The sequence below is a fragment of the Oreochromis aureus genome, linkage group 6 (assembly GCF_013358895.1).
Source record: "Oreochromis aureus strain Israel breed Guangdong linkage group 6, ZZ_aureus, whole genome shotgun sequence".
NCBI lineage: Eukaryota > Metazoa > Chordata > Actinopteri > Cichliformes > Cichlidae > Oreochromis > Oreochromis aureus.
The window spans coordinates 6,004,821-6,031,863 of NC_052947.1; the positions used below are offsets into that span (position 1 = coordinate 6,004,821).

Consider the following 27,043-nt stretch of genomic DNA (forward strand, 5'->3'; position numbering starts at 1 on the left):
TCTTTTTTCAGTGTATCATTTAATGTACTCTCACAAGTTGGTGAACAGGTAAAACTTTGTTGCTCACTGTACTAAATCACACATCCATTGATAGTATAAATAGCCAACCTAATAATAATAATAATAATAGTACACATTTTCAAATACATAAAATCATCAAGTATCCAAGTCTTAAGTTATGGACATCAAATAAAAAGGCATACAAAATATTGCAGATGTTGGAAGTCCAGTTTGAAGCGCACACACACAAACAAAACAAAAATAAACCAAAAAAAAAAAAAAAAAAGGAAAAAAGAAAAAGATCACATTTTTATTTTAACATGGCAGTTAATAAGTAAACAGAAGGTCTGATAAAGACTAAAAAGTTCCTAGACTTTCAATTGACAAATATTGCAACAGTTAAGCATTTATAATAAAAAATAGTTACTGAAAGGGCATAAGTGTGTGTAAGACTTCCTGCACAAGACAAAGGCAACAGTTTAGGTTTTTTTTTTTTTGTTCCAAGTAGAAAAATGAAACACCTTTTCCAAATGCCAACAGGAGCCGACTCCCGCCCGATTGCCTTTGTTCCACTTCCGATTGTAAGGCATTTATGGATGATCCATCTGATTTGAAGAAAGGCATACCTCTTTCTAGTCAGTCTTGAAACTGAATCCTAAAATTGAACAGGATACACATAATTGTTCACATCAAGAAAACATTTCTTTTTCCTATTTTCTTTTTTTTTTTTTAAACACATTTTCAGGCGATATGAAAGCACGGGCCAATCAAAATCTTTGGGATGCATTTGCAGAAAACAGTTAATCCAACATCTTACAATGATACACGACTCTTCCTATTTTTTTTTTCCTGGGCACATGAAGAAAAAACTCGGTTCACACAACTCTTCTTTTTCATTTTTTTTTGACATTTAATTTTGAAACTAGAAAGGGAAGGGGAAATTTCATTTACCAAGCATGGTTTTCCAAATTAAAATACTTCAACACAATGAAGAAAAACAGAAAAAAAAGAAAAAGGAAGCCTGCCAGGTTATAAGCTAGCAAGGTTTAATTAAACTCTTCTGTGTTGGAGGGTAGGTTGGGGAAGGGTTGGCGTGGCTCAATGTTTGGCTCTATTGGATGCAGCAGTTATTGCGATGGCCGTTGGAATCTTTGAAACGCAGGCGCATCTTTGGACGATATTTCTCCAGGTAGATCAGCTGCTTGCTGTTGAACGCTCCTCTGCGCTTCCTGAAAGCAAGAGTAGAAATGAATTAGCTCATGACTGCAGATCGGCAAAGTGGACAGGCACCCCCCCCAAAAAAAAATAATATACATTGCTTTCGTGGCTACTGTAATATCTTAAACATGCCCAAAGTTTAAATAATTCATGTCAGTGTGCATATAACCAGTCTAACCCCTGGTGAGTCAAATGCTCAGCTTTTGTGAACCCTACTTACAGGCTTTTCTATGATGGCTTTATCTGATGTTAGAGAGGAAAGCTCAGCCACAGAGCTTGGACTGTAAGCAAAGAAGCTCCACCCACTAACTGTTCTAACCTTCTGTGTGTGAGGGGCAACCAATCAGATGATTGGTTAAAGGGAAGAGGAAGGGAATTAAAATGCTGTATTAAGGACCAGTACCTCTTAATAACACAAGCTACTCTGATACAAACATAAATACTGGGTTGGAAAAGAGCAAAGTGGCTGCGCTGTACTATCACATTTACAGAAATAATCAACCAACTCTGTTTTATATGAAGATTCATGGCAAAATGTATGATTTTTACATCCAGCATGATAAAGGTTCTTTGACTTGTTGAGGTTGAGATATTAATTAAAAAAAGTTTATTTTAAAGTACTATTATTAACTGTTGATTTTACTGAAAAAAAAAAAGAAAAAAAAAAGAAAAAAAAAGGATTTTATCCACAGTAATAATATGTAAACATTTTCAATTACATGCTCAAATTGCTGAGCTTTTCCTCATTTTATTGATTACTCTTTGGAAAAAAAAAAGAAGCTGACTGCCAAGTGCTCCATAAATATTTCAAGTGATGACACATACTTTAAAGCACACCTACTGAATCATCCTTATCTCACTCTCTGACATCTCCGCTATTTATAGATATGACTCAGGCCTCCCTGCTTTACGTATCACAGTATCAGGTTACTGCAAGACAAAAATCAAGGATTTTCTCAAAGTTAATGCCAAAGTCTGTCCACCACAGAGCATTGACAAATGTAATTAACTATCAGATGTTTTAATGGCTTTATAATAAAAAACCTCAACTCATCAAAAAATAAGTAGCTTCTTTAATCATTTCCTGCCAAATGATTTTTACTTACTGTCGAATGAACTGGACAGCATCTTCATACTTCATCCCACATTCAATCAAAGCGAGTGCCACCAGAACAGGAGCTCTGTGAAAAAGAAAGGGAACAGACAGTACCAGGAATGTTAGTTAAAACTAACATGCAAAATAGTGTTTTGCTCCAATTACAAAAAAACCTTTATATAACACTCCTCATTTGATGGGTTTCTGTAGAATTTTTGGGGATTTCAAAGACTTCTTTTGAGCATTGCTTTCTTATAGATCAGATTAAAGCAAACAGGACAGAGACAGGACCTGGCAGGTTGTCTGTACTAAGGAAGCACACACTTGGGACAAAATGTGGGTGATACTGTGAGTCATGTACAGCAGGATCAAAGAAAATGCAAATGACTGCGTCTTTGCTTAAGATCTTCTTGGTTTGTTTTTCAAACCACAACTGATAACAAGGATGTTATTCCTTTATGATAGTTTTCACTATGATAGCTCAGGTTGTAGTTCTGCAGTTATCCTTTGGATTGGTGGATTATTCATTTAAAAGTCAGATAACGGGGAAAATATTATTTAATGGATTCAAACTGCTTTGTTAGAGAAAATCCCCTAAAATAAAAGCTTATGTACAATATAAAATCAATGAAAAAATAGGGATCATCAAATAACTGTTTTAGCACCGACTGCTTCTGTATCAGAATACAAACACAAGCAAGAGCCACATTTCACTAACAGATATACGTAAAATATAACAACTTGAATCTTTGTGTCAGTGACTGCTTACCTCCCCAGCCCTGCTACACAGTGCACAGCGATGCAGCAGCCGGGCTCCTCCCTGAACTTCAGCTTCAGCAGGTTCAGCCAATCATCCACGATCTGGTTGGAGGGAGGAGCTCCATCGTCAAATGGCCAATCCTGCAGAAAGAAGAGAGAAGAAAAAAGGAAATGATGTCAGTGGCCTCCGTTCCTTGGAAACCAAAACAAAAGGAGTGTGAAGGCCGAGCTGCAGGGAAAGAAAAATGTTGTTGCAGCAGCAAGGACACCTGTGGAGCTTGTCTTCCTGTTGGATCTGAACCTTCACTTGGAGGGAGGGAAAAAACAAAACAAAACAAAACAAAAAAAACAACAACCCCAAAACGTAAATCTGTTACACAATAAAAACCAGAATTAAAAAAAACAAAACAATAGCCTGGGATACTGGGGAAAAAACCCAGAGTGATGGAAAAAAACTACATTTGTTTTGGTTTGAAACATTAGGAGTCATGATGAAGTCAGAAGCGTGAACTCACCAGAACCTGGATTCCCTCTTTCACCACCAGGGTGGCATCATAGGTGGCCTCACAAACTCTCACAACCGTGGTGACTCCATATTTTTTCAGCTCCTGTAATCACATGCCACAGGATTTATCAGCGGAAAAGAGGCAAACAAGACTGTTAAAGCTACCTCAGGATACTAAGGTTGGACGACACGTTAAAATTCCAACAAAAAGAAGTGAAAATTAATTTGCTGATGTGTGCATACACTAGCTCATGTCAGCTAGTGATATTCCTCATATCATCAGTTTTTAAATCATTCGCTCGACTAAAGAGTCAATAAATTAAGCTAGATAGCTTCGCCCATGGCTATTTTACTGACATCCCACTGCCTCTGGTTGGCATATGCTACTAATCTGTTCTTGTGTGTATTTCCCTTTCAAAGGAAGGAGGTACTGTCTGGTAGCTCTTCTGTAATGTGCAATTTCTTCAAGTTTGTGAAAAAAGCCAATTATTAAAGGAATCAATTGATTTTAGTGACCAATTTTGTCCAATTGCCCAACCCTCTAAAGCACACAGAGAGTAATACACCTACATACGTCAATTCCTGTAATCTAAAACGATTCTGAAGTCATTGCTTTCATTGGCTGAAACATTTCCAGGAAAGATTTAAACTGTGGTGGTTTCCAAAACATTTCTCAACATGTAATCACCAGTTACATGCTTCTCCAATGTGGGCTTCAAGTAATATACACTCTGTAATATTATATGTAAACAATTGACCACAATTTGGCTCACCTCTATGAACTTGTTCAGGGTGGCGTTGGTGGGATTGTGGGTAATGAGGAACCGCATGTTTTTGTAGGTAATCTCCACAGGGGCTGGTCTGTTCATTCGAGCCATTGTGACAATGCGAAAAAATGTATAACAAAACTAAAATGTCTTCCACAGAGTAAACACTAATGTAAACAGTTAAACTCGGAGGGAATGTCAAACAAATGTCCAACAAGTTTTGAGGAACTCGGAAAGAAAAAAATCCTCCAGTCTTCTTCGAGGTTGGCAAGGCTAAGTGTCAAAATAAAATAAAAACAAAACACCCCAAAAAAGAACAGTAACAGGCAAATTTGGGAAGTTGGCAGCCGAGAAGGGCGGACAATTGGAAAAGTAACTCAAACCCTCTCCTTTGGAATAAAACAAAAGAAAAGGAAGAAAAAAAAAACCAAGGCTGGTTCCACCTTGATTCTGGCCAGGCGGAAGCCGACGAGGGCAGTGTGCAGCAGGTGGAGTTACCCCATCCAGGCCGAGTTATCGCTGGTTCTGGGAGGAGTCCCGGTCCTGCCAACTTTCCGGGGTCCCTCCTGTGGCTCAAGTGCGTTGGATCGATGGCGAGTTTGGCTGTTCACTCGTCTGCATAGGCAGCGTGCTGAGCCTGGCAGTAGTCCCCACTGCCCTTCAGAAACTCCATAAATGTGTGACCCAGAACACCACAGAACTGCTGCAAGACACAGAGGGGGCAGGAGGGAAGAAAAGCTTATTTTTTTATTTTTTTAAATATACCTTTAAAGAACACAAAAAGCACAGGCAACTGTTCTCAGTGTAGTTCAATTAATTTGCAAAAAAGACAAACTTTTACTGAGAAACAGTTTTTACTCACATTCTATTTGGAAACTGTCCCTCATTCTTTTCCTAAGGCACAATAATCATGAAATGGAAAATCTGATATTGTGACAACTCTAATCCCCAACACATATCCATAAGCCCCTAGTCAAACATACCACTCCATCAGAGTAAAAGACAAGGGGATTATATCATAGAGGAAGCACAGGGACAAAGTATAGACCTGGATTCAAAGCAGCCGTGAAACAAGTGAGAGATTTCCAGTAAAGTCATGATCCATTCATTTTTAAAAGAATAAAACAAATTTCCTCATTTGAATTTTAGAATTACCTTCAGACAACAGTACAGAGTCTGGCTAGAAACACAGATTTAGGGAGTAATGACAGTAATCGAATCCCACAGCTACTCTTTTTTTTTTTTTTTTTTTTTTAATTATACCAAGTTTCACACTCAAGTATGTCATCAGCCACATTAACATTAGAGTCTTTAATCTCCAAACAGAGTGTCTGGGGTTTGATTCCCATGCAGAGAAAGTGGTGTTTCAGATAACACAATGATTAACACAGCAGAGCAGACTGTACCTGCCAGTATGTTACATAAAATCACACTGCAGTGCTGCCGCTGTACAACAGAAATAAAATATATAACGTGTCATTTCTGACATCCAGGTCGTATCTGTGCTCGAAGGCTGAGCTCACCGTGGGGCCTTCAGCGGGGCTTTAACATACACGCTGTTATGATCGTCAGAAATCTGACTCACAAATGCTTTCTCTGCCATTTCCTCCCTAATGCTTATGCCCTTTACTCCTCACAGAAGCTCGATACCTGAGCGCTGACTTACTGGAAAGGTTTTCTTCATCTTATTGTAGAAATAGTAAAATCTAAGCCGGTCAAGCATGCTTTGTTAATCTGCTATTTTCCGGCGGAAAAGCAGCATTTACTTAGAAATATTACCAAGCACTTAAAAAGCCACTGCCTAACTAAAAAGACAGTGATTTGTAAAGATAAGAGAGGCGTGAAGCAAAGCAGAAGTGGCTTAAATAGCAGGCATGTCTCTGCACTGCATTACAAGGCTGTAAAGTGTCCTTTGTGTGAGGATAGACCGGGCGCCATCATATAACATTAGAGGCCTATAGGCGCCGTCGGGAGCTGTGACGGACTGCACGTTGCTCTGAGGTGACAAAAAAGACTCCCGACTCAGACACTGGGCAGGTAGCCAGTCTCGCAAACCACTAATAACACGTCATTTACGTGTTTCATTTATTTCAAATAAATATGCATCGATTTTAGACGGCAAAAACTTCGAGTGAAGAGCCGGGACCAGCCCGAGCTGCGCATCCGTCAGCCGCTTCCTAATCGTGACGATTATCATGCAGCTCTAAGATTGCACTCAAATAACAGGGCCAAATCCATGTTCTGTGAATTTTCGTTATAGTTAAATGAAAGAGGCAACGTTAGGCAATGGCATTGTGGAAATGTTAAACTGGGTTTTTATCGAGCAGGCCGTGATTTCATCGAAGCAACGTGAAGGCCAGCTGGTAACAGTTCACCGTAACGTACTGATTTACAAGAGGAGCCTAGGAGACGAAACCGAGAAACAAAATGGCAGCCACGAAAAACAGGTTACTTACTGGGATATGCTTACTCATTGAAGATTGTAGCTTAATCATACAGCCGGTCCCTAGAAAAAGGTAAAACTATGAAACGGTTTTCCACCATAAAATCCTGTGCTGTTTCTCCGAGCGGAGCCGAAGTCTCCTGATCTGCCGGGAAAGAGCTAGAGAGAGAGAGCGCGCGAGAGCCCGAGATACAACGTAATTTCCTGTCAGGACTTTCACTATAAAACACTGTTCAGTATTAAATATACACCACATTTTCGGTTTTTACTAAAGGTTTCTGGTAGCTGAATTAAATGTATACTTTTGTAGCAATATACACTATGTGAGCATACAAACAAAAATATTCAAAATCTTAAATAATGAAATGTTTAAAAGGTCCCAATGTGTAAATGTCTTGATGGATGCTCATGCATCATGCTCCCATTCACTCGTTTACAGAGCTTTATTTTGAAGCTAAACCGAACTTCCTTAACTCTTTGTATTTCTTTCCTTTTGCCTTTAGCTTGACTGGTCTCGTGAAACCCCACCCTGAAAATGTGTAGTGTTATGTCCAGACATCTCCCTGTCTCCAGGCTGCAAAGGTCAGTTGGTGACTGTGGACTAAGTCGTCCTTTACTTCCAGAAAATACACAAGGACAGAGGATGCCCGAAATCACGACACCATATAATTATACATGTGTGGTTCTTTTGACTTAATGTGAACAGACCTTTGTGTAGATAAATTTCATAACTTGAAATGGAAAGGAAAATTCCAAAATTAATTTCTGAGTTTTAAAGCTTGGGATGGGATAACACCATGGTGCAGTGGTTAGCACTTTTGGCTCACAATAAGAAGGTCCTGGGTTCAAATCAACCGTCATATTTACAGGGTGGTAGAACTACATGTACTAATGGAAAGGTTGTTGGTTTGATCTCTGGCTCCTCCAGTCTGCTACTATTCCAGATACTAGGCAAGATATTGAACCCTGAGTAGCTCACGATGTGTTCATCGTAGTTTGACTCTTTATAAATCTTAGATAGAAAAGGGGCAGCAAGGTGGGACCGTGGATAGCACTGTTTCTTCACAGCAAAAAGGTCTTGGATTTCAATCCAACATCTGGCCAGGGCCTTTTTGTATGGAGTTTGCATGTTCTACCCGTGTCTGTGTAGGTTCTCATTGGGTACTCTTGTTTTTTCCTCCCACAATCTCGGGACATGCAGTCAGAGGGGTTAGGTTAACTGTGGATTCTAAATTGTCCGTAGAAATGAATATGAGTGTGGATGGATGTCTGCCTCTTGCCTTATGGCAGCTGTATTAAATGTTCTGTTAAGTTAAATCCATGTGATAGTCTACAGCAGGGGTGGGCAATCTCAGTCCACGAGGGCCGGTGTCCCTGCAGGTTTTAGATGTGTTCTCGAACCAACACAGCTGATTTAAATGGCTAAATTAGCTCCTCAACATGTCTTGAATTTCTCCAGAGGCCTGGTAACGAACTAATCATGTGATTCAGGTGTGTTGACCTAAGGTGAGAAATAAAACCTGCAGGGACACCGGCCCTCGTGGACTGAGATTGCCCACCCCTGGTCTACAGGAACATCTAGGACAAGCATGGGTTAAAAGTTCCCAAATCCAATGGAATACTCAGCAAGAATTCGTAAAAAAAAAAAAAACCCACAATAGCTGAGATCCTGTGGGAGTGCAACGTGCAAAGAAACAGCCGCTGCTGAAAACATAACCAATACGTTATAATGGCCAACACGGAGAAGGTATTCGACTACATCCCTCAAAGTGCCCTGGTGGGAAGTCCTTCTTGAGCATGGGATACTTGGTCTATTCACACTCCATACAACTATAGTGATTGCTTTGCATTGCCACCAATAGCTGAGACTCAACTTGTGGTCATTGGACTCAACCAGGGGTGCCCTTTCTCGCTGATATGGTTCATCATAGATACGTTGGATATGTTTAGACCTCAAGAAGCCTGTTAGGTGAGAGGTAAAAGTCTTCAAAAAACTTAAAAGTAGTCCAGTCACCTTCTTTTTAAGATTTAAGATTTTTATGAGTAGAATTTCTAGTCATCCAGTGGTAGTTTTAAGAACTTGAAAAGAAGGCAACTAGACTTCTTTAAGTTTGTGAAGATGTTTCACCACTCATCCAAGAGATACCTCTAAAGAGGAGTCTTGGGTGACGGGTTAAAAGTCTTCACTAACTTAAAAGAAATCGAGTTGCCTTCTTTTTCACTTTCATGGGTTACATTTTTTCCACATATCACAGTACTTTGGATTTCACTGAAAAGTCAACTAGGAAACAGTTTTTGGATTTCAATATAATAATATTATTGCTTTAAAAATTTGAAAACGGTGTAAAAATATGAAGCACATTTTTTTTTAATAAAATTATCAAGGAAAAATAAATCGAGAATTAAATGTATTGTAGATTCACCACTGTCCTACCTTGTCATATGATCAAATCTGCTTTGTATTCACTGGATGGTGTCTTTGAATGTCCACACACTGTAAAATCTAATTAGTTCCCAGAACTCAAAAAAATTATGGAAACTCGTTGCCTCAAAAAAATTGAGTAAAGCTTAGCTAAAAATGACTAAGTTAGGACAACTTATTTACTTTGAGTACTCTGTACAAGCTCATTTGTTCCCAGAACTCAAAAAAATTGGATCAAGTTTACGTAAGATGACCAAGTTAGGGCAACTTACTCATTTTGAGTACACTGTACAGCCTTGTTAGTTCCCAGAACTCAAAAAATTATGGGAATTCGTTGCCTCAAAAAAAAAGTAAAAGCTTACTTAAGATGACTGTCAGGACAACTAATGTGTAAGTTGTCCTAACAGTCATCTTAAGTAAGCTTTACTTAGTTTTTTTGAGGCAACGAGTTTCATAATTTTTTACTATAATACTGCAAGTCTGCAGTATTAACAATAACTTGATATTTCTGACTGTACAATACTAATTGTTTACCTACTGACAAACATGTTAAGTTCAACTAAATGAAAAAACAATTTGTGGTACCATCAATATTTTAAAAATAATTAACAACAATTTTTGTAATGATGTTAAAATCAGCCCAACTTTTATTTTCAAACACAACAAAGTATAACAGCCAACATACTGGACACTGTTCTGCTGAACAACAAACAATTATATTGCCATCACTGTTATAATCTTACAATGAAACAAAGTCTCAGATTTAATTATTCTGAAAATAAGTTTAGGTCTACCACAAGTTTGTTTTGTACTTACATTACTTATATAATCAAAATAAAATATTTGTTGTTCTGTCACAAGTGCAGTCTCTAATTTAAACAACACATTTGTTTTCCATTCCAACACATGAGCTGGAATGTTGTATTATTTTAAGGATGCTTGTTTCCAGTCCAGGCATTACTGCCTGAATGACTGTCATGGATCGAGGTGATCCAAATGTAAGTGCAGAAGAAAGTCTTTAACTTCCCTTAAGTACAGTGGCAGTGGATGTGGGTTGGAGATGCAATGAGCTTGAACCTGCAGGCGACCATCTTCACTGACCACACCATCTGTGACGGAGGACTCATCTCTCCTGTTGTCCTGCAAGCAAACAATCATATTTTTGGAACATGAACTTAATTGCTTTCTTAAAACATTTTTTCTGCATTTGGTATAGAACAGACTCCAATTTAGACAATCTCAGGCTCCCTCCCCACCGGAGAGGTGACATTCAATGTCCCAAATTGTCAGTCTGGATAACCCTGACCACCACCCAACACACAATAATGTCATGAAAGCATCATTTTAAAAAGGGCTATGCAAACATGGCCTCCCCTCTGTCAGTGCGCCCCAGGGTGGCTGTGGCTACAACGTAGCTTGCCATCACCAGTGTGTGAATGTGTGTATGAATGGGTGAATGACTGGATATGTAAAAGCGCTTTGGGGTCCTTAGGGACCAGAAAAGCGCTATATAAATACAGGCCATTTACCAATAACTTTCATTCTAATGATGTGCAAAATGATTTTGGGCACAAAACAGATTTTGCTGTTAGAAAACTTGCACACTTCACTATATACAGTGTAGACCCTCTAAACTAAGTTTGGGGATGTGATCTTTCAAGAAATGCAGACCAAACTGTTGTTGTTTGTTTACTTACACAGCATGTCTTGTAGAATTAACTGTGGTCACCAGCAACAGCATAGTGCAGTCATATCTCAAGTCTAATAACAGAAGACAGGAAAAGATCAGTAAAGAAACAACTTCCCCAAACCAAACCACAAATAAAACAATAAGTAAAACAGGCTGATCTAAAGTATGATTAAAGTTCAGCCTGATTAATATAAATGTCACTGACAGTTGCTAATATATTGGAAAACCAAAATACTTACCACTGAGTTGATGTCTTTCTGTCCAACAACAGGAGTGCTGGTCCCAAGCCTCAAAGACAGTAAGAAGCCAGCAGAGGGAGAAAAAAACAGAACATTTTTCAGAAACTGATTTGATCCTTAATGGCTGTGCAATCATTGTAACATAGAGTTTGCTTATGTTGTTAAATAAAGGCTAGATTTGACATTAATAGATGCCACAGATGTTCTAAAGCTGCCACAAAGCATGAAAAAAAAAAAAAAAAGACGCGTCTCGAAAAACGGCGGAGCATTTTTGCAAATATGTGATGTCTTGATAAATCGAGCAGATATTTGAAATTTACACAGCTACATTCTCGCCTGAAAATATCTTAAAAGTTTATTTTGTGACCCAGAAAAAGTAATTTGTAAGTTTTTAGCCGCGCTCCTCCGCCATTGCGCGCTTACAAGCACGCACAGGTTCGACAACCGTGGCCGACAAATGCGATCCTCCTTTTCCCCAGACTACCCTTTCTGGGTCACAAAATAACCTTTTAAGATATTTTCAGGCGACAATGTAGCTGTGTAATGCTCAAATACCTACTTAATTTATCAAAATATCACATATTTGCCTTAGTGCTTCCACGTTTTCGGAGAGCTCTTATCCACCCCCCACACCCACCCCTAACGGCTGCACCTCCCGAAGAATTTTGTCTGGGCTCTTATCTCACTTATTTATTTCAAACAATCAACAGAAAATTTCACCACATAGTTTTATGTAAGGTTTTTAAGGCTGTGGTGTTAATTTTTAAGTAAGACGAGCCCAGCGGCAGCAGCAACGCTAGGCTAACACTAACTAGCTAGCAAGATTTTAAACCTGGTGCTAAACTAAGAGAAGTACGGAAGCGTAGAGCTGCCACCCGGGCAAAAGAAAAATAGAAGTATATCACGTTATAACGTGAAAACTTTATTGTTCTAACAAGATACTTTTCATGTTTGTACAATATACTATCATGTTTGTACAATATACTTTTCACGTTTGAACAACATAATATCACGTTATTACAATATACATAATTATCACGTTCGTACAATATAATCATCACGTTCGTACAATATAAATATTATATTGTACTAACGTGATAATTATATTGTACGAACAATAAAGTTATCACGTTATTACAATATATATATTATCACGCTCGCATACAATATAAATATTATATTGTACTTAACGTGATAAAGTTTTCACGTTATAACATATCTTTTATTGTTCGAGCATGATATATTGCCGTAAAACATAGTGAAGTGGTGACAGTACAGATCAGAGTGCGAGAAAATGGCACGTTTATTGGAATTAATTAAGTTCTATTTTATGCTTGGATTGAGGCATGGGAGATTTTGCTGTTACTGAGCAGTTTGGACAGTATTGTGATAAGCATGCGGACACTTAGAAGAAACCTAAAACGCATGGGACTGTACAGGAGAAAGAACGAGTCCGATCCGATTGAGGTGGCAGGATTTCTTATTGATCAACTGGAGGGACACGGGAGGCTCCATGGATACAAACTACACCACCTGAACTGCATTCAGGCAGGTTATGTTGTCACGCAGAGTACTGTGAGACATTTACTGAAATATCTTGACCCTTACGGTGTTGAGCAACGACGCAGAAATCGCCTAATGCGACGCACGTATGTAAATCCTGGACCAAATTTCATGTGGCATGTTGACTCCTATGACAAACTCAAGCCTTTTGGAATCTGTATAAATGGAGCTATTGATGGCTTTTCGAGAGTTATGATTTGGCTTCATGCCTATTCAACAAACAATGATCCCAAAGTCATTGCTGGATATTTCATAGCAGAAGTTGAAAAGAGGATGGGAACACCTGCTAGGATTCGCTCTGATTTGGGAACAGAAAATGTCATAATGGCCGAGATGCAACGATTCTTGCGATGGACTATGGATCCGAACGTCAGAAACTGTTTTATTACTGGATCCAGCAATCACAATCAGCGTATTGAAGGCTGGTGGGCCTTTCTGAGACGACATCATGCTCAGCACTGGATAAATCGTCTCCAGGAACTAAAAGACCATGACTGCTTTTCTGGATGTTTTTGGACAAGCAGCTCATATTGTTTACGTGCCTGAACGTCATCGAGGTATGTAACCATGTTTATATTCTTTTAATGAGTCATGTGTGTGTGTGTGTGTGTGTGTGTGTGTGTGTGTGTGTGTGTGTTAGAGAGAAAGAGAGACACGGAGAGAGAATAAAAGTTTGCTTTAACACCCATCATGCACCATCCCTATTATCACTGTGTTCAGGATATGAAAAAATGCATATTTCACTGACCAGAAACATAAAATCACACTGTCTAAAACAATTCACGTTTAATAACTTTAAATTTTCCACAGTATCACGTGTCTATCACTGTTATTCTTGTTGAGTATTTTTGATAAACTCTGTTTTTCTGACTGTCACTGTGTGGTGCTTTTGGGTAACATGTTGAGCCAAGAGAAATGTGTTCTTTTACTGATATGAGATTTTTTAATTTTTAATATTTAATAGGAAGAGCTGCAGCAAGTTGCACATATGTGGAACACCCACATAATACGCAGAAGCAGAAATGCAGTTGCTCCAAGTGGACGTCCGATTCTCATGTACACCATCCCTCATCTCTTTGGAGGACAGGATCATCTGAAAGAGGTTTCTCGGGAGGCAGTGGATGCTTGTAAGCAAGAATGCCAACAGAGAGGACCTTATACCTGTGATGAAACCGTTTTCAGCTTGTGTTGCCTTATAATGTCAGAGAACTTCTTACTTCCACCAAGCACAGCAGATGAATCCATTGAACTGTATCTCTTCCTGAGAGCCTATATACTGAAGGACTTATAAACCTTAATATAATTGGGTTTGGGACTTTTACGCACATATTTTTTGGTACAATGTTTTATTTGTGCAATAAACAATAGAAAAGACAATCATTATTATTTTGTTTGGATTTTTGGTTCAAGATAGTAGCAAGCAAGCATGTCTAAATATATTTAACCAAATCTGTGTACTCCAGTGAAGAATCAAAATTAAAGCAGGTCCTTGTATTAGTATTGCATTTCTTTTTTAATATTTTGACTGAGACATTTATGCAAAAAACAGGTGTTTGCTTCCCATCTAAAGAAAACATTTGACACCTGTTTATTAATGAGAACATTGAAGTAAATGCTTGAATACATAAAATGTTTTAAAATAAATCAGCAGAAAGACGCGATGCATTGAATAATCTCAACCTTTTGGCATTTCCAATTATTTTTTAACTGAATTTCTATTATATCTGATTTCTGTTTTAAGACTGTTGAAAAAACATTTTTAAACTGCTGATCCTATACATTCTCATTCATGAAATATTGTTTTCAATTTTACTGAAAACATTGTGCAACTGTTATTCACCCACGAACAGTTTCTTGTAAACTGGCAAATATAAAAATTCTGCATTATGTAATAATTAACAAACACTGTTAGATGTTAACCTCCCTTTTATTTGTGTTCAAGGAGAAGAAAACACGGACTCTTGATAAACACTACAAAACTTAACTTATGTGCCAATTTTCTGTCTTTTATCCCAGTCAACTATTGCATCAAACACACTGCCTTCCAAAGTTATTCCTTAAAATATGTTCTAAACAAATGACTGGTGGAAAGGTAAAAAAAAAAAAAGATACCTGAAAATAATTAATATTAAATCTTTTGAATTATTACTAAACAAAACATCCCCTCTAGCAGACATCTTGTATCCTACAAAACTGTACCACAGACCTGTGGAAAAGGACCTTGACACATGATAAGAACTAATAATAAGCATAGTTCACCTCTTGCTGGTAACCATATGAACTTATTAAACATAATTAGTTAACATTTAAACTAGTAAAACTTTTAAGTATGAAAACTTAAACTGAAATTTACATTTTTCATGGTGGAAACCAATTGATGTTATCCACAATTTTTGAAAATAAATTCAAATATGAAAAAAAAAAGTTTTTTGGGGGGTTACTAATAAAACACTTCCCTGAAATCTAAGCTCTTTTTTTTTATACAGCTATAAAGTTTGGTTAAACCCACAAACAGGGAACACCCCTGTTTGTGGGTTTAACCAAACTTTATAGCTTCATAGCCCCTCATTGTTATTGCAAACCTTTCATTATTTGGTTTAAACATGATGGACTTTAATCAAGCTATGCTGAACTCATAAGAGCTTTTAGCAGCCAAAACATTGTCCAGTTCATTTCGTAGTTCTGGGTAGGACGTGTATGTCCATGGTAGTTCCAGAAGAGGGCCGCATGTGTGTGCCACAGGTCGTCGTGCCAGTCCATCCACAGGCGTGAACAGTACCTCAACCTTGTCAACACAGATGACATCTGACCCAGTAAGAAACCTGAACATCCTTCTCAGTCCTGTATCGTCAAGTCCTCTGATGTACTGGTGCAGAAATCTGAAGCTCTGCTTCTCTGCTTGAGTGGTGGAGAGGCAGTAAGCAACTTCAAAAGCTTTCTCGTTGTTGGCTTTTTATCTTCATACATTTGTAGGACATCTTGTGGGCTTTGAAAAGCTTCTTTTAGGAAGTGGCTTGCAACTAAGGACATTTTCTCTGCGGCATATGCTGGTTTTGGATTAATTGTTTGTGTGCGACTTTCAGAAGAAGGCCTTTTAAGTTCTCTTTGGTTGGAAGCACTGATACATCCAGGCGATCCATGAGATCCAGCACTTCATCCCTGTCTTCATCTGAAAGATCTTCTTTAGAGCCCTTGTTATCAGATCCCTATCTGATTGACTTAGGTAAAAGAGAAGACTTTCAAACAGCAGATCATCTGATACTTGATTCTCTCACGAAGATGAGTGCCACTGTGAAAACAGGAGCAAGGCGACAAGGAAATATCCATGGTCTTGAAATCCCTTCAGTAAAATTCTACCCATGGATTTCCACTCTTCTTCCTGCCATTTAGGTGACAGTGATGGCACTCTGAACTCCTCTCCTTCAGCTGTGTTGTCCACAAACTCTGACCAAAATGCAGCATACACATCTCTTGATACACCGTCTGCATCAGCTCCTTTTTCATCAATGTAGGTGTATTTTAGAGGGTGTATGAGGAGTGCTGGATCTTTGAACTGGCTGATCATCTCCTCCATAATAGTAACCCTGTGAAGTTTGATGGTAATGCAGACAACATCATATGATCCTGCAGAGCTTATTGCTTCATTGCTTATAGATGTATCTGGACTACTGACTGCTGTGTTTGTTGGAGGAAGTGTAATGGATGTGATGACCAGATCATCTTCCTCAAACTGCAGGAATGGTTCATCTATTACAGTGTCATCAAGTTGACAAGGCAGAGGCTCTCCAAGGTAGGGTCCAATCATTACCTCAGATGTGTCTAATAATACATCTTCATCAGCATTCCTAGATTCTGATGATGAGATCACAACAGTGTGGAAAGCTTCTTCATCTCCTTGATGTGAGTCAGTCAGTTGTGTAACATTGTTTACATGTGTTTTCCTCTATCATAAACTTCTTCATCATCTTCATCATTGGAAAATCTTCTTGTGCACAAGTAAAATCTCAATATTCCCATTTTAAGTGCTGAGTAGAGTTCTCCAACTGTGACATCTTCATCAAATACAGCCTCTTCCTGATAGTCTAATATGTCATGACTGAACACCTCCCATCTTCCAAATTTGCTTTTTCCACTTGGAAAGAAAAGATCTTTAGCATACTGTAATATGTCAGCTTTTTGGAGTCTTTGGGCACATCAAAGGTCCTTGTTCCTCCTCCTCTGCGCTTTCTCACTTGCTTACCTTCATGGATCCACCCTAACTCAATTTTTCGAGTCTTTTCTCAGCCCATCTGTTGTTTTTTGCATATGTTCTTTTCTCTTAGAAACAAATGCCTCCTCATGATCAGGTTTCTTCTCATTTTCATTGATTCCCATCTTTTCCTTCAATTTCTCGAGCAATGAGTTTTTCTTGATTCCTTAGTACTTGCACCACTGTTTTCCAAGCAGAACCGTCTGGCAGCTATTCGATCACCATATGTTGGGATGTAACCAGACAGGGTCTTGTCATCCATGAAATCAATCACTGTGGCATCAATCTGTAATAACAGAGATATTTATTACCATACAGAAGTACAAGGTATACCTGCTGCCACACCACATGAGGTACCTCACTAAAAAAATGTATGTACATTTCACATGTGTTTGTGTAATTGTCTGTTATTATTTTAGTGGCAGCCATCAATATTTAGCATTTATTCTTTTTCTCTCTCTATGCCAGCAACATTAATCAGATTCCCTAACATGTCATTAATAGAAATATTACAGTATATACAACATTTGAAAAAGTAAATTAGTATTCACGTATCTTTCATTTGCACAGTGCACAAAGGGTTGAACTCATTGGTTTTAAAATTGAAGCCAAATATCAATATAAACACAGTTTAATTCATTTGTTTTTAGATAAACAAGGAAACATTGTGCATCACATAATATAGTGATATATTTAAGAAACCTGGAATCTGCAATTAGTAACATTTAATAACTGTGGTCATAACAACGACCCAGTTTTATACAGCGGGTTAATTTGTTTTACATTCTCGATTCCATATAGATCCACACCAATGCAGCCTACCGTTACGTCCTTACGCAGTCAAAGCGAGAGAAGCGAAAACCGCTGTGGTTGCTAACTTAGCAATATGTCACATTTTTAGACGCTGTAACTTCGTAAAAAGCGAGTTTAACAAATTTCCCCCTCAAGAGAGCACTTACGCGTTCTTGTAGCATTCGTATGAGACAGTCCTCAGGTACACCACGATTCCGAAGAAATCTCAGAAGTGGGCTATCAGTGTTTATGTCCATGTTGAAAGCAGGGTATTGAAAGTTAAGTGCCAGTTCTGAAGAGCATGCGCTCTCCACACCTACCATAGATTTGGGTTTCCGAACGCAAGACGTTTTACGTTCTTACAATAAAAAATGTTATTCTAATGGTATTTTTTTTTACGTTCGTACAATATAATATTTATATTGTACGAACGTGATAATTATGTATATTGTAATAACGTGATAACTTTATTGTTCGTACAATATAATTATCACGTTCGTACAATATAATATTTATATTGTACGAACGTGATGATTATATTGTACGAACGTGATAATTATGTATATTGTAATAACGTGATATTATGTTGTTCAAACGTGAAAAGTATATTGTACAAACATGATAGTATATTGTACAAACATGAAAAGTATCTTGTTAGAACAATAAAGTTTTCACGTTATAACGTGATATACTTCTATTTTTCTTTTGCCCGGGTGGCAGCTCTACGCTTCCGTAGAGAAGTCACAAAATCAGTTTGAATAAGAGTAAACATTTACTCACCAAGTCAGTGTATCAGGTAAAGATCCACAGCAATGACAACAATAATATCTTGAGCTGACGCTTCTCCAGGTTTGCTCAACATATTCCATAAAAAATGCACCGTGAACATGCGGACTGATCCGGGAGGGAGGAGGACGGTAGTGACGCGGCATTTTCAAAACACATCTTTCATCCTTCCGCCCTGAGAAGCAAAACTTCCAGCTTACTTAGTTTTTCTAAGTTAAGACAACTCAAATAAATGGAGTTTATCAGCGTTTTTGCATAAAAAGTACTGGTAACTTATTTAAATTGAGTTCTAATAACAAATTGATAAAAATTGAGTTCAGCCTATTTAATATTTTTAATTAAACACAATATTACATTTTACAGTGCAGGTAAAGTTTAATCTGTCTGCATAGACGTAAATCACATGATTTTCTTCTCTTTTTGCTTTACTCTTGATTTGCATCTGTACAAAAGCTTTGATCAAAGTAGTTATTTCTTAATCTTTTATAAATTCCCTGTTTAAGAACAAGAGCCAGATCATTAACCAGCGCATTAAACTTAATGCTGAGAGGATGTGAAGCTGATCTGTAGAGCCACTGAGTCATACTATTTGATGAGTAATTCTTAAGTCATCAGGATCTAATTCTGAGTCATCAGAATCGAGTAAGAGGAGCACCAGAACAACTGAATAACTACAACAGGTACAATAATCCCCACTAAACATATACTGAACAAACCTTCTTTTAAGGTGGTTTATGAAATTGGTTAAAAAGTAATTTATTATTGATTTACCCTCATAGTATATAGCTTATTTTAGGTAACTTTAGTTTTGACTTATTTTTCAGCAAGTAAATTAAAAGACTGATTAACTATTACATGATATGGATTCCCGTTAATTACTTGAATAAACTGGAAGCTGACAGCAGTTAGTTAGTATATAGCAAGTTCTCAGAACATAAAAACATAATGTACATGAAGGATCAAAATGTTAGTAATAAGCAAATAATAACATTTACATGGGAAAGAAAATGCATATTTTCTCTTTATGTTTTCTCTTTAATTAGTACCAAATTACATATTTTTGTCCTTTGAAATTGTTGGGAAGTTTCTTGTAAAAAAACTGAACCTTTCTAGCCTTTAAGTCATTGAATAGGGTCATTCATGACTCCAGCAGTATATTTATATGTGCTGTTGTATCATTTTAATTGTAAAAATATTTTCCATCATACATTTTTCAATCTACTTATACAACCTTTCAGACTTTTAAAAGAAATTGGCTTATTAGTATGGTAAGAATAATGGAAGGTTCTAACCCTGGAAATATGTGTGTCTGTTTGTGTTTAACATTATAGGCTTTGATTTGATTGCAAAGTTCCACTTCTAATCATTATACTACATTGTGATGTGTCACAGTGAACCCTGGCTAACATTGTTTTAAACAGGTAACAAAAAATAGAAAAACAGTTTAAAAAATCCTGATCATGATGACTTCATCATAGCCCAGCATTGATTAAGGTATCATCAAGTCACCCGTTCATCAATATTTTGTGGTAAAATACATATTGCACTCAAACATACCTTAAGTTTTAAAATGAATTGTCATAAAGATTATTGAAAAAAGTAACAGACATGAATTATCTAAATTAATGTAGATTGTTTAAATCAAATTTGTGTTTTTTAACTATTAGCATAATTAATGGTAGCAATAGCCTCTGACAGTGAACACATCTCTATGCTTGTCCTACCACTAGACCTCAGTGCAGCATTCGATACTGTTGACCACAATATCCTATTACAGTGATCAGAGCATGCTGTAGGTATTACAAGTACTGCTCTACAGTGGTTTGTATCATATCTATCTAATTTGTTGATATAAATGGAGAGTCCTCTTCACACAAAAAGGTTAATTATGGGTAGTCCACAGGGTTCAATGCTAGGACCAATTCTGTTTACCTTAAAATTGCTTCCCATAGGCAGCATCATCAGAAGACATAGCATACATTTTCACTGCTATGCTGATGACACCCAACTTTATTTAACCATGAAGCCAGGTAACACACACCAATGAATTAAACTGCAGGAATGTCTTAAAGACATAAAGACCTGGATGGCCGCTAACTTTCTGCTTCTTAATTCAGATAAAACTGAGGTTATTGTACTCGGCCCTGAAAATCTTAGAAATATGGTATCTAAGCAGATTCTTACTCTGGATGGCATTACCTTGGCCTCCAGTAATGCTGTGAGGAACCTTGGAGTCATTTTTGACCAGGACATGTCCTTCAATGCACATATTAAACAAATATGTAAGACTGCTTTCTTCCATTTGCGCAACATCTCTAAAGTTAGAAATATCCTGTCTCTTAGTGACGCTGAAAAACTAGTTCATGCATTTATTACTTCCAGGCTGGACTACTGTAATTCTTTATTATCAGGATGTCCTAAAAACTCCCTGAAAAGCCTTCAGTTAATCCAAAATGCTGCAGCAAGAGTCCTGACAGGGACTAGAAAGAGAGAGCAGATTTCTCCTGTTTTGGCTTCCCTTCATTGGCTTCCTGTTAAATCCAGAATTGAATTCAAAATCCTGCTCCTCACATACAAGGTCTTAAATAATCAGGCCCCATCTTATCTTAATGACCTTGTAGTACCATATCACCCTATTAGAGCACTTCGCTCTCGCACTGCAGGCCTACTTGTTGTTCCTAGAGTATTTAAAAGTAGAATGGGAGGAGAGCCTTCAGTTTTCAGCCCCTCTTCTGTGGAACCAGCTTCCAGTTTGGATTCGGAGACAGACACTCTCTACTTTTAAGATTAGGCTTAAAACTTTCCTTTTTGCTAAAGCATATAGTTAGGGCTGGACCAGGTGACCCTGAATCCTCCCTTAGTTATGCTGCAATAGATGTAGGCTGCTGGGGGACTCCCATGATGCATTGAGTATTTCTTCTTCAGTCACTTTTCTCACTCACTGTGTGTTAATAGACCTCTCTGCATCGAATCATACTTGTTATTAATGTCTTTTGCCCTGTCTTCCTTCTCTCACCCCAAACAGTCGCAGCAGATGGCCCCGCCCCTCCCTGAGCCGGGTTCTGCCGGAGGTTTTTTCCTGTTAAAAGGGAGTTTTTCCTTCCTGCTGTTGCCAAAGAGCTAAAAAATACATTGCTAAATTTTTTTTATTTCAGATTCCACATGAACTTTTTACTGTTATAAAATAATAATGTAAATGTAAATGACAAAAAATAAAAATACTTAATACTGGCGCAGTTTTAACTACCCGCTGTTTGAAATGATAAGTTAACTTATACTGGAAGGATAAAAAACAGCTGCATAAAAAAGGTTGACATACTCATCATGATGTTTTTGGTCATATTTCCATAAAGTTATAAATTAAATATATGTAACACATCCCTTGACTTGGCTGTTCCAGCAGTAACAAGTGTATCACATGCAGTAGGTGGTACTTGATATAGACATAAAGTGGTATAAAGTTTAACATTTTTGAGCAGTTTAAAGACAAGATTTTTGGCTTAAAAGGTGGGATTGAAAATAAGAAAGATTGAAGATTCACTGAAAATTCCCAGAATGGGTAGTAGCCAACTGATCCACATGTTTTATCTGCTTTAGTAAGTTGAAATTAATGGCTGTAATGATTTAGCCTTACGGTTTAATTTCTGTAACTTCTTTCTTTTTGTTTTTTTGTTTTGTTTTTGCTAATAAATAAAAAAGAAAGAAATATTTCTTTATTTTAAAATAAAAATAAAGAAAATTATAATTTAGTTTTACTTTTAGAATTGTTTTAATAGTACACTTAGAGGTTGTGGCACCACATTTAAATATAAAACACATTAGAAAGTGCACCATTTATGATTGAGTGCTTAAGAAAATTATGTTGCTGATGTCACGCTGCCCTGTAGCAGTTCTTAAATGCTTAGACTGTCAATATCAGCTGCTATTGTCTGCTCTTTATAACTGTGTGGAATAAATACTTTTGCTCCCATATCTTTCTGGAAACACACACAGAACTGCTGAGCTCTGTAGTTTTACTCTGCGGTGACACAAAAGCTCCACTGAATTGTTCTCGGAAACAACCAATGAGCTCAAAGCAGCAGTGCTTCAGTGTCCACCAGTGGCCGGCTGATGCCAGTTTCCAGCCGGATTCCCGTGGCTGTTTGTGGGACAGAAAGAATTTTCTAATCCGTCATCATTGTACCAATTGTCTATAAAAATTAATGTGCGAGTGAAGCTCTTTCACAGGGGGGGCTATCAATATCCAAATCCCAGTACATGAGTACAAAAAACGAAATGAATGACTCTGAAGATTTCAAGGTAACAACTTGACATTTACATTTTGGATTTGAATTTAATTGAGCAACGTCCATTTGCAGGGTTTTCATATATATTACTTCACTTTTTTTAATACATGGAGTATTGTATTTTTAATTTAGAAGTCTTTTTTCATTCAATATGATTTCAGATTTGATTGCTTACACTTCTTGGTAATCATTTTCATGCATAACTTGACCTTCTCTTACCATTCTTGTGACAGAGCCATTGTTTGTTTTCCAGGAAGGCCAAAATAGAAGCAACGACCAAATAGATGGCACCGGGATGAGTCTAGGCAGCAAGAAAGGAGTCAGGGTGACTGGAAAGTATGTGCCTCCGGTGGATAGGAACAGCAGAGGAGGTGGCCCATCCATCGTCCACGGTCCCGTCAGTACCCCAGTAACTCCCAACACTCCCACAGTTATCTCCATTGGCCCTCTGCCTCACCAGCCCCCAGAGCAAGTTGATGATCCCTCTGTGGATGAAGCTGACGCTGGGGATGACTGGACCACAGAGGCATCATGTCAAACCAGGTTGTCCTATGGTAAAATGGGTGTTCCAAGGCAGACCATGGAAGAGCTGAAGACCATCCTGAGGGTCAGTCCCCTGCTCAGTATCCGGGAAAGACATGAGGGGAAACCAGGGAGTCCCTACACATATCTCCACGGAAGCAGCACTAGTGGTGGAGGGACGGACGGACGGCAGGATGATGGAAACTCTCACAGGGCGTTCAGCACCTTCAAACCACACTCTGATGCTTCCAGAAGGGGGCCCAGATCCAGAGGTAGCACATCTATTCAGCTGCCCTCCACCATGGATTCATCCAGCTCGTTCAGGTTCAGTGCCAACACAAATAGGCAGCCTGAACTCAGGACCCACACATATGCGAGTGGTGGCTCCTGGGGAGAGACTGGAGGTTCTCATACAGGTTGGTGAAGTTTGATTAGATTAAGTTAAGTTGTTCTTGATAGAAAGGGAGAAATATTTTATGTTGAAAAAGTATACATTTGGCAAATAATTAGACTTGGAATGATACCTTTCTGCTCATGGAAAATGATTAGAAATTACTGGCTCATAAAAGCTGAATACTGAATATTTCTCATTGTCTTGAATATAAAAAATGGACACTTTTTTTTTGTTTTCTTTACTTTCTTGTCAATATTTTGGAAAATTCACCTCATTTAAAACCTTCTTAAAAGTAATTTAATCGAAATAATCAAATTAGTGTTATAATAAACACTCATTACTCTACATTTAAACCAATCTGGAACAACAGTAGATATATGAGGTCTAGCTTAAGGATTTTTTTGGTGAGATTTGGTTTTCTCTGCTCATTGTATTACATTCAGTGACTAACAGTGAGACATTTTATGCTGTAATATGTTTCAAAACTGTCACTGTTTTGAAACTATCTTAAACCAGATAATAGTGGCTTGTCTAGGGAGGTCCTGATGATGCTACTTGAACTTGAAGATCTCTGACTTAAAAAACAACTGTGTTTTTTTTCTCTCAAAAGTGTGACACTTTGTATTTAAAATGGAAGATTCTCAAATGTTTTTGCTAATATTTCAAAGTTTTTCCCACAGATAACGGAAAAGACACTATTGAGATCTCTGGGAACCAGAGGTTCATTGCAGCCATGGAGCAAATTAAACAACAAATAGCACGCGACAATATCAACTTCGTCCGCTTTGAAGCCACTGACCTCCATGGGGTGTCAAGGTCCAAGACAGTACCTGTTCGCTTCTTCCATGTAATGCACAGATTATCTATCTATCTAGCTAGCTATCTATACCTTCTAACGAAAGGTGAGAAGTGCTTTAATGCATATGTTTCACTCACAGGAGAAAGCAGTATATGGGGTACCAATGCCAAGAAGCTATTTGGAGCTAACCCTGAGCCCACAAAGCAATGAAGTGGACCATGCAAACACTGCCAACTTCAGTAGTGATGTCCTTCTGATCCCTGACCTTTCGACTTTTAGGGTCCTACCCTGGGCTGAACAAACAGCACGGGTCATCTGCGACCCATGCACCGTGACCGGAAGCCCCCTTCGCACTTCACCTCGCCTCATTGCCAAGCAGCTTCTCGGTCAGCTCCAAAGCCTGGGTTTCTCCCTGCACTCATCCTTCACCTATGAATGTTGTGTACTAGGAGCGCCGGACCGGATTGGACCAAAGACACTCCTGTTCCCTGCCACAACACTGCTCAGCAACCATGACCTGCCTTTCTTCCAGCAGCTGGTGGACAGCATGTACTGCATGGGGGCTGACATAGACAGCATCGCTTCTGCAAGTGGCCCTGGGCAGATGGAGATCAACCTGAGGCCAGAGTTTGGGATTGCTGCCGCTGACAGCGCCTTCACCTTCCGCACCGGCATCAAAGAAATGGCTCGCAAACACAGCTACATTGCCAGCTTTTTTACTGACGATGGTCTATACAATGCTGGGGTGCTCTCTCATAGCCTGTGGGATGCTAATGGGCGACGCAGTCTCTTCCACAGTGGAGAGAAAGCAGGCGAGGTGTCTGAGATTGGTAGAAAATGGTTGGCAGGCCTCCTGACCCACTCTGCTGCCCTGAGCTGTTTGATGTCACCCGGCCTGGGTTGCAGAAGTCACATTGCCAAAACCATCAAAGATCCCAAGCGGTTGCTGTATGCCACTTGTGGCAGCAATGATAACAGCAGTTCCTTCAACATAAAGTGTCACGGTGGGAGGGAGACACACATTGACAACAAGCTGGGCTCAGCCATGGCCAACCCTTACATTGTTCTTGCAGCTACAGTGGCTGCAGGACTGGATGGTATCAGAAGAAACCTCAATGTTGAAAGCAGTCTTAACAAAGCCCCTAGCCAACAGAGGGAGTTCACCATTCCAGTAAAGCTTGATGATGCTCTGGAGGCGCTGGGGGAGGATCATGTCATCCGCAGTGCCCTTGGAGAGCCGTTTATTCAGTATTTCATCGCCATGAAGAAGTTTGAGATTGAGACCCAGGAAATGAATGATGAGAGGAACAAGTGCTTTGAGTATTTCATATAGAAACCCAGAATTTACTTTATACAAAACACACTTTCTCCTGCCAAACAACTAAAAGCATGTGAAGCAGCTGCTTGAATGTACACAATTTTATTTTATACAATGTTGATACATTATTATTAGACACACTGTAGATATTTTAGAAGATATTACTTCAAAATAAAGGCATTAAACCCCCCAAATAAAAAGCAGTATTGTGCTATTTTTTTGTTGAGCTATTTTGTTGTTGTATGCACACGGCAAAACACTGTTCTGGACAATGGTTTTTAACCAGAAAACTGACACATTACTTCAATGTGCATGTACATTATCCATACCAGTAGTATCAAACCAAAACAGGCCTATTATCTGCAATAGAATGCTACAGTGTTAGCAATAGCACAGAAGGGCTGAGTCATTGTCCATTTGGTCACAGATTTTCTCTGACCTCCCACCTGATGTCCTCTTACAAGGTAACACAAGAAGAGCTACTGTGCATGCTACATCCTTCCCTTTACTTACTGCCACACATCCTCTCTGCCCTGCATATTTCACAGGCTACAAAATGTTTGTATGAGCAGTTCCTCCATGTTAATGTTGTGTTATAGATTTATTTTGATCCACCAGTGCTCAGGCTTTAAAAATATGCTTTACAACATACATATTCAAAATTTATTGTGCATAGACAGATTAGAGAGATTTTGATTTTGTAAAGATAATGAATCTTTGACATGTGACAAACATTACACAAGAAATTAAAGTATATTTTAGAGAGTTAAAATATCAACTGATAATATGTTTTAATGACAAAGACATATGCAACAAGCAGAGTCCTTTGCCCATCTGTGCTAAAACATTTGCAAAAGAAGAATTAGAAATGCTTTATTTTGTGCATAAGAACCAAAAAGTAATGAAGAATTTTAGATTGTTTTGACAAATTCAGCTATTATTTAGGAGTGGAGCCCAAGCAGTTGAGAAAATTGCAACAGTTTAGTTTTCTGGTGTGTAATAAGCATGTTACCCTCTTGGGGTCCCTATCTTGGCTGCAGTTTGATAGACTTCTTATTTTTTTCTGTGGCCTCAGTATAACTCAGCTGCTCAGCTAAATTTTTGACTTAATTAAAAGCCACCACTCATCATTGTCTTGCAAAGTTATGACATCATCATCAAACATAGCTACCTATAGCTCCAATTATAGTCTTGT

The 27,043-nt window shown here is 38.3% G+C and overlaps 2 protein-coding genes across 4 annotated transcripts; one reads left to right on the forward strand and one right to left on the reverse strand.

Moving 5' to 3' along the window:
- On the reverse strand, positions 1-6,969 carry ptp4a1 (protein tyrosine phosphatase 4A1). Of its 3 annotated transcripts, XR_004199544.2 has the most exons (7): positions 6,802-6,969; positions 4,352-5,048; positions 3,589-3,681; positions 3,084-3,214; positions 2,325-2,399; positions 2,060-2,148; positions 1-1,229 (listed from the first exon to the last, which is right to left on the reverse strand). XR_004199544.2 is itself a non-coding variant. In XM_039613346.1 (6 exons), the coding sequence occupies exons 2-6, from the start codon at positions 4,454-4,456 to the stop codon at positions 1,112-1,114; spliced, it is 522 nt and encodes a 173-aa protein (XP_039469280.1). In that variant the 5' UTR covers positions 4,457-5,045; positions 6,802-6,964; the 3' UTR covers positions 1-1,111. The 3 variants fall into 3 exon arrangements, 2 of the variants coding, with proteins under 2 accessions (XP_039469280.1, XP_031597195.1); XM_039613346.1 differs by lacking the exon at positions 2,060-2,148 and having other exon boundaries at positions 4,352-5,045; positions 6,802-6,964; XM_031741335.2 differs by lacking the exon at positions 2,060-2,148 and having other exon boundaries at positions 6,802-6,964.
- Positions 5,058-26,985, forward strand: lgsn (lengsin, lens protein with glutamine synthetase domain). The gene is made up of 5 exons (XM_039613345.1): positions 5,058-6,346; positions 7,292-7,370; positions 23,069-23,753; positions 24,412-24,578; positions 24,670-26,985. Exons 3-5 carry the CDS (start codon positions 23,111-23,113, stop codon positions 25,861-25,863), a joined length of 2,004 nt encoding a protein of 667 aa, XP_039469279.1. The 5' UTR covers positions 5,058-6,346; positions 7,292-7,370; positions 23,069-23,110; the 3' UTR covers positions 25,864-26,985.
- The last annotated feature ends 58 nt before the right edge of the window (positions 26,986-27,043 follow it).

What these genes read in the sequence shown, in the direction of transcription:
- ptp4a1 (XM_039613346.1), bottom strand. Translation starts at nt 4,456, where the DNA reads ATGGCTCGAATGAACAGACCAGCCCCTGTGGAGATTACCTACAAAAAC. An exon ending in CCCTGAACAAGTTCATAGAG is followed by an intron (nt 3,682 to 4,351) that starts GTGAGCCAAATT and finishes ATGTGATTACAG; the next exon opens with GAGCTGAAAAAATATGGAGT. An exon ending in AAGAGGGAATCCAGGTTCTG is followed by an intron (nt 3,215 to 3,588) that starts GTGAGTTCACGC and finishes TTCTTTCTGCAG; the next exon opens with GATTGGCCATTTGACGATGG.
- lgsn (XM_039613345.1), top strand. Translation starts at nt 23,111, where the DNA reads ATGAGTCTAGGCAGCAAGAAAGGAGTCAGGGTGACTGGAAAGTATGTG. An exon ending in GACTGGAGGTTCTCATACAG is followed by an intron (nt 23,754 to 24,411) that starts GTTGGTGAAGTT and finishes TTTTTCCCACAG; the next exon opens with ATAACGGAAAAGACACTATT. An exon ending in TACCTGTTCGCTTCTTCCAT is followed by an intron (nt 24,579 to 24,669) that starts GTAATGCACAGA and finishes TTTCACTCACAG; the next exon opens with GAGAAAGCAGTATATGGGGT.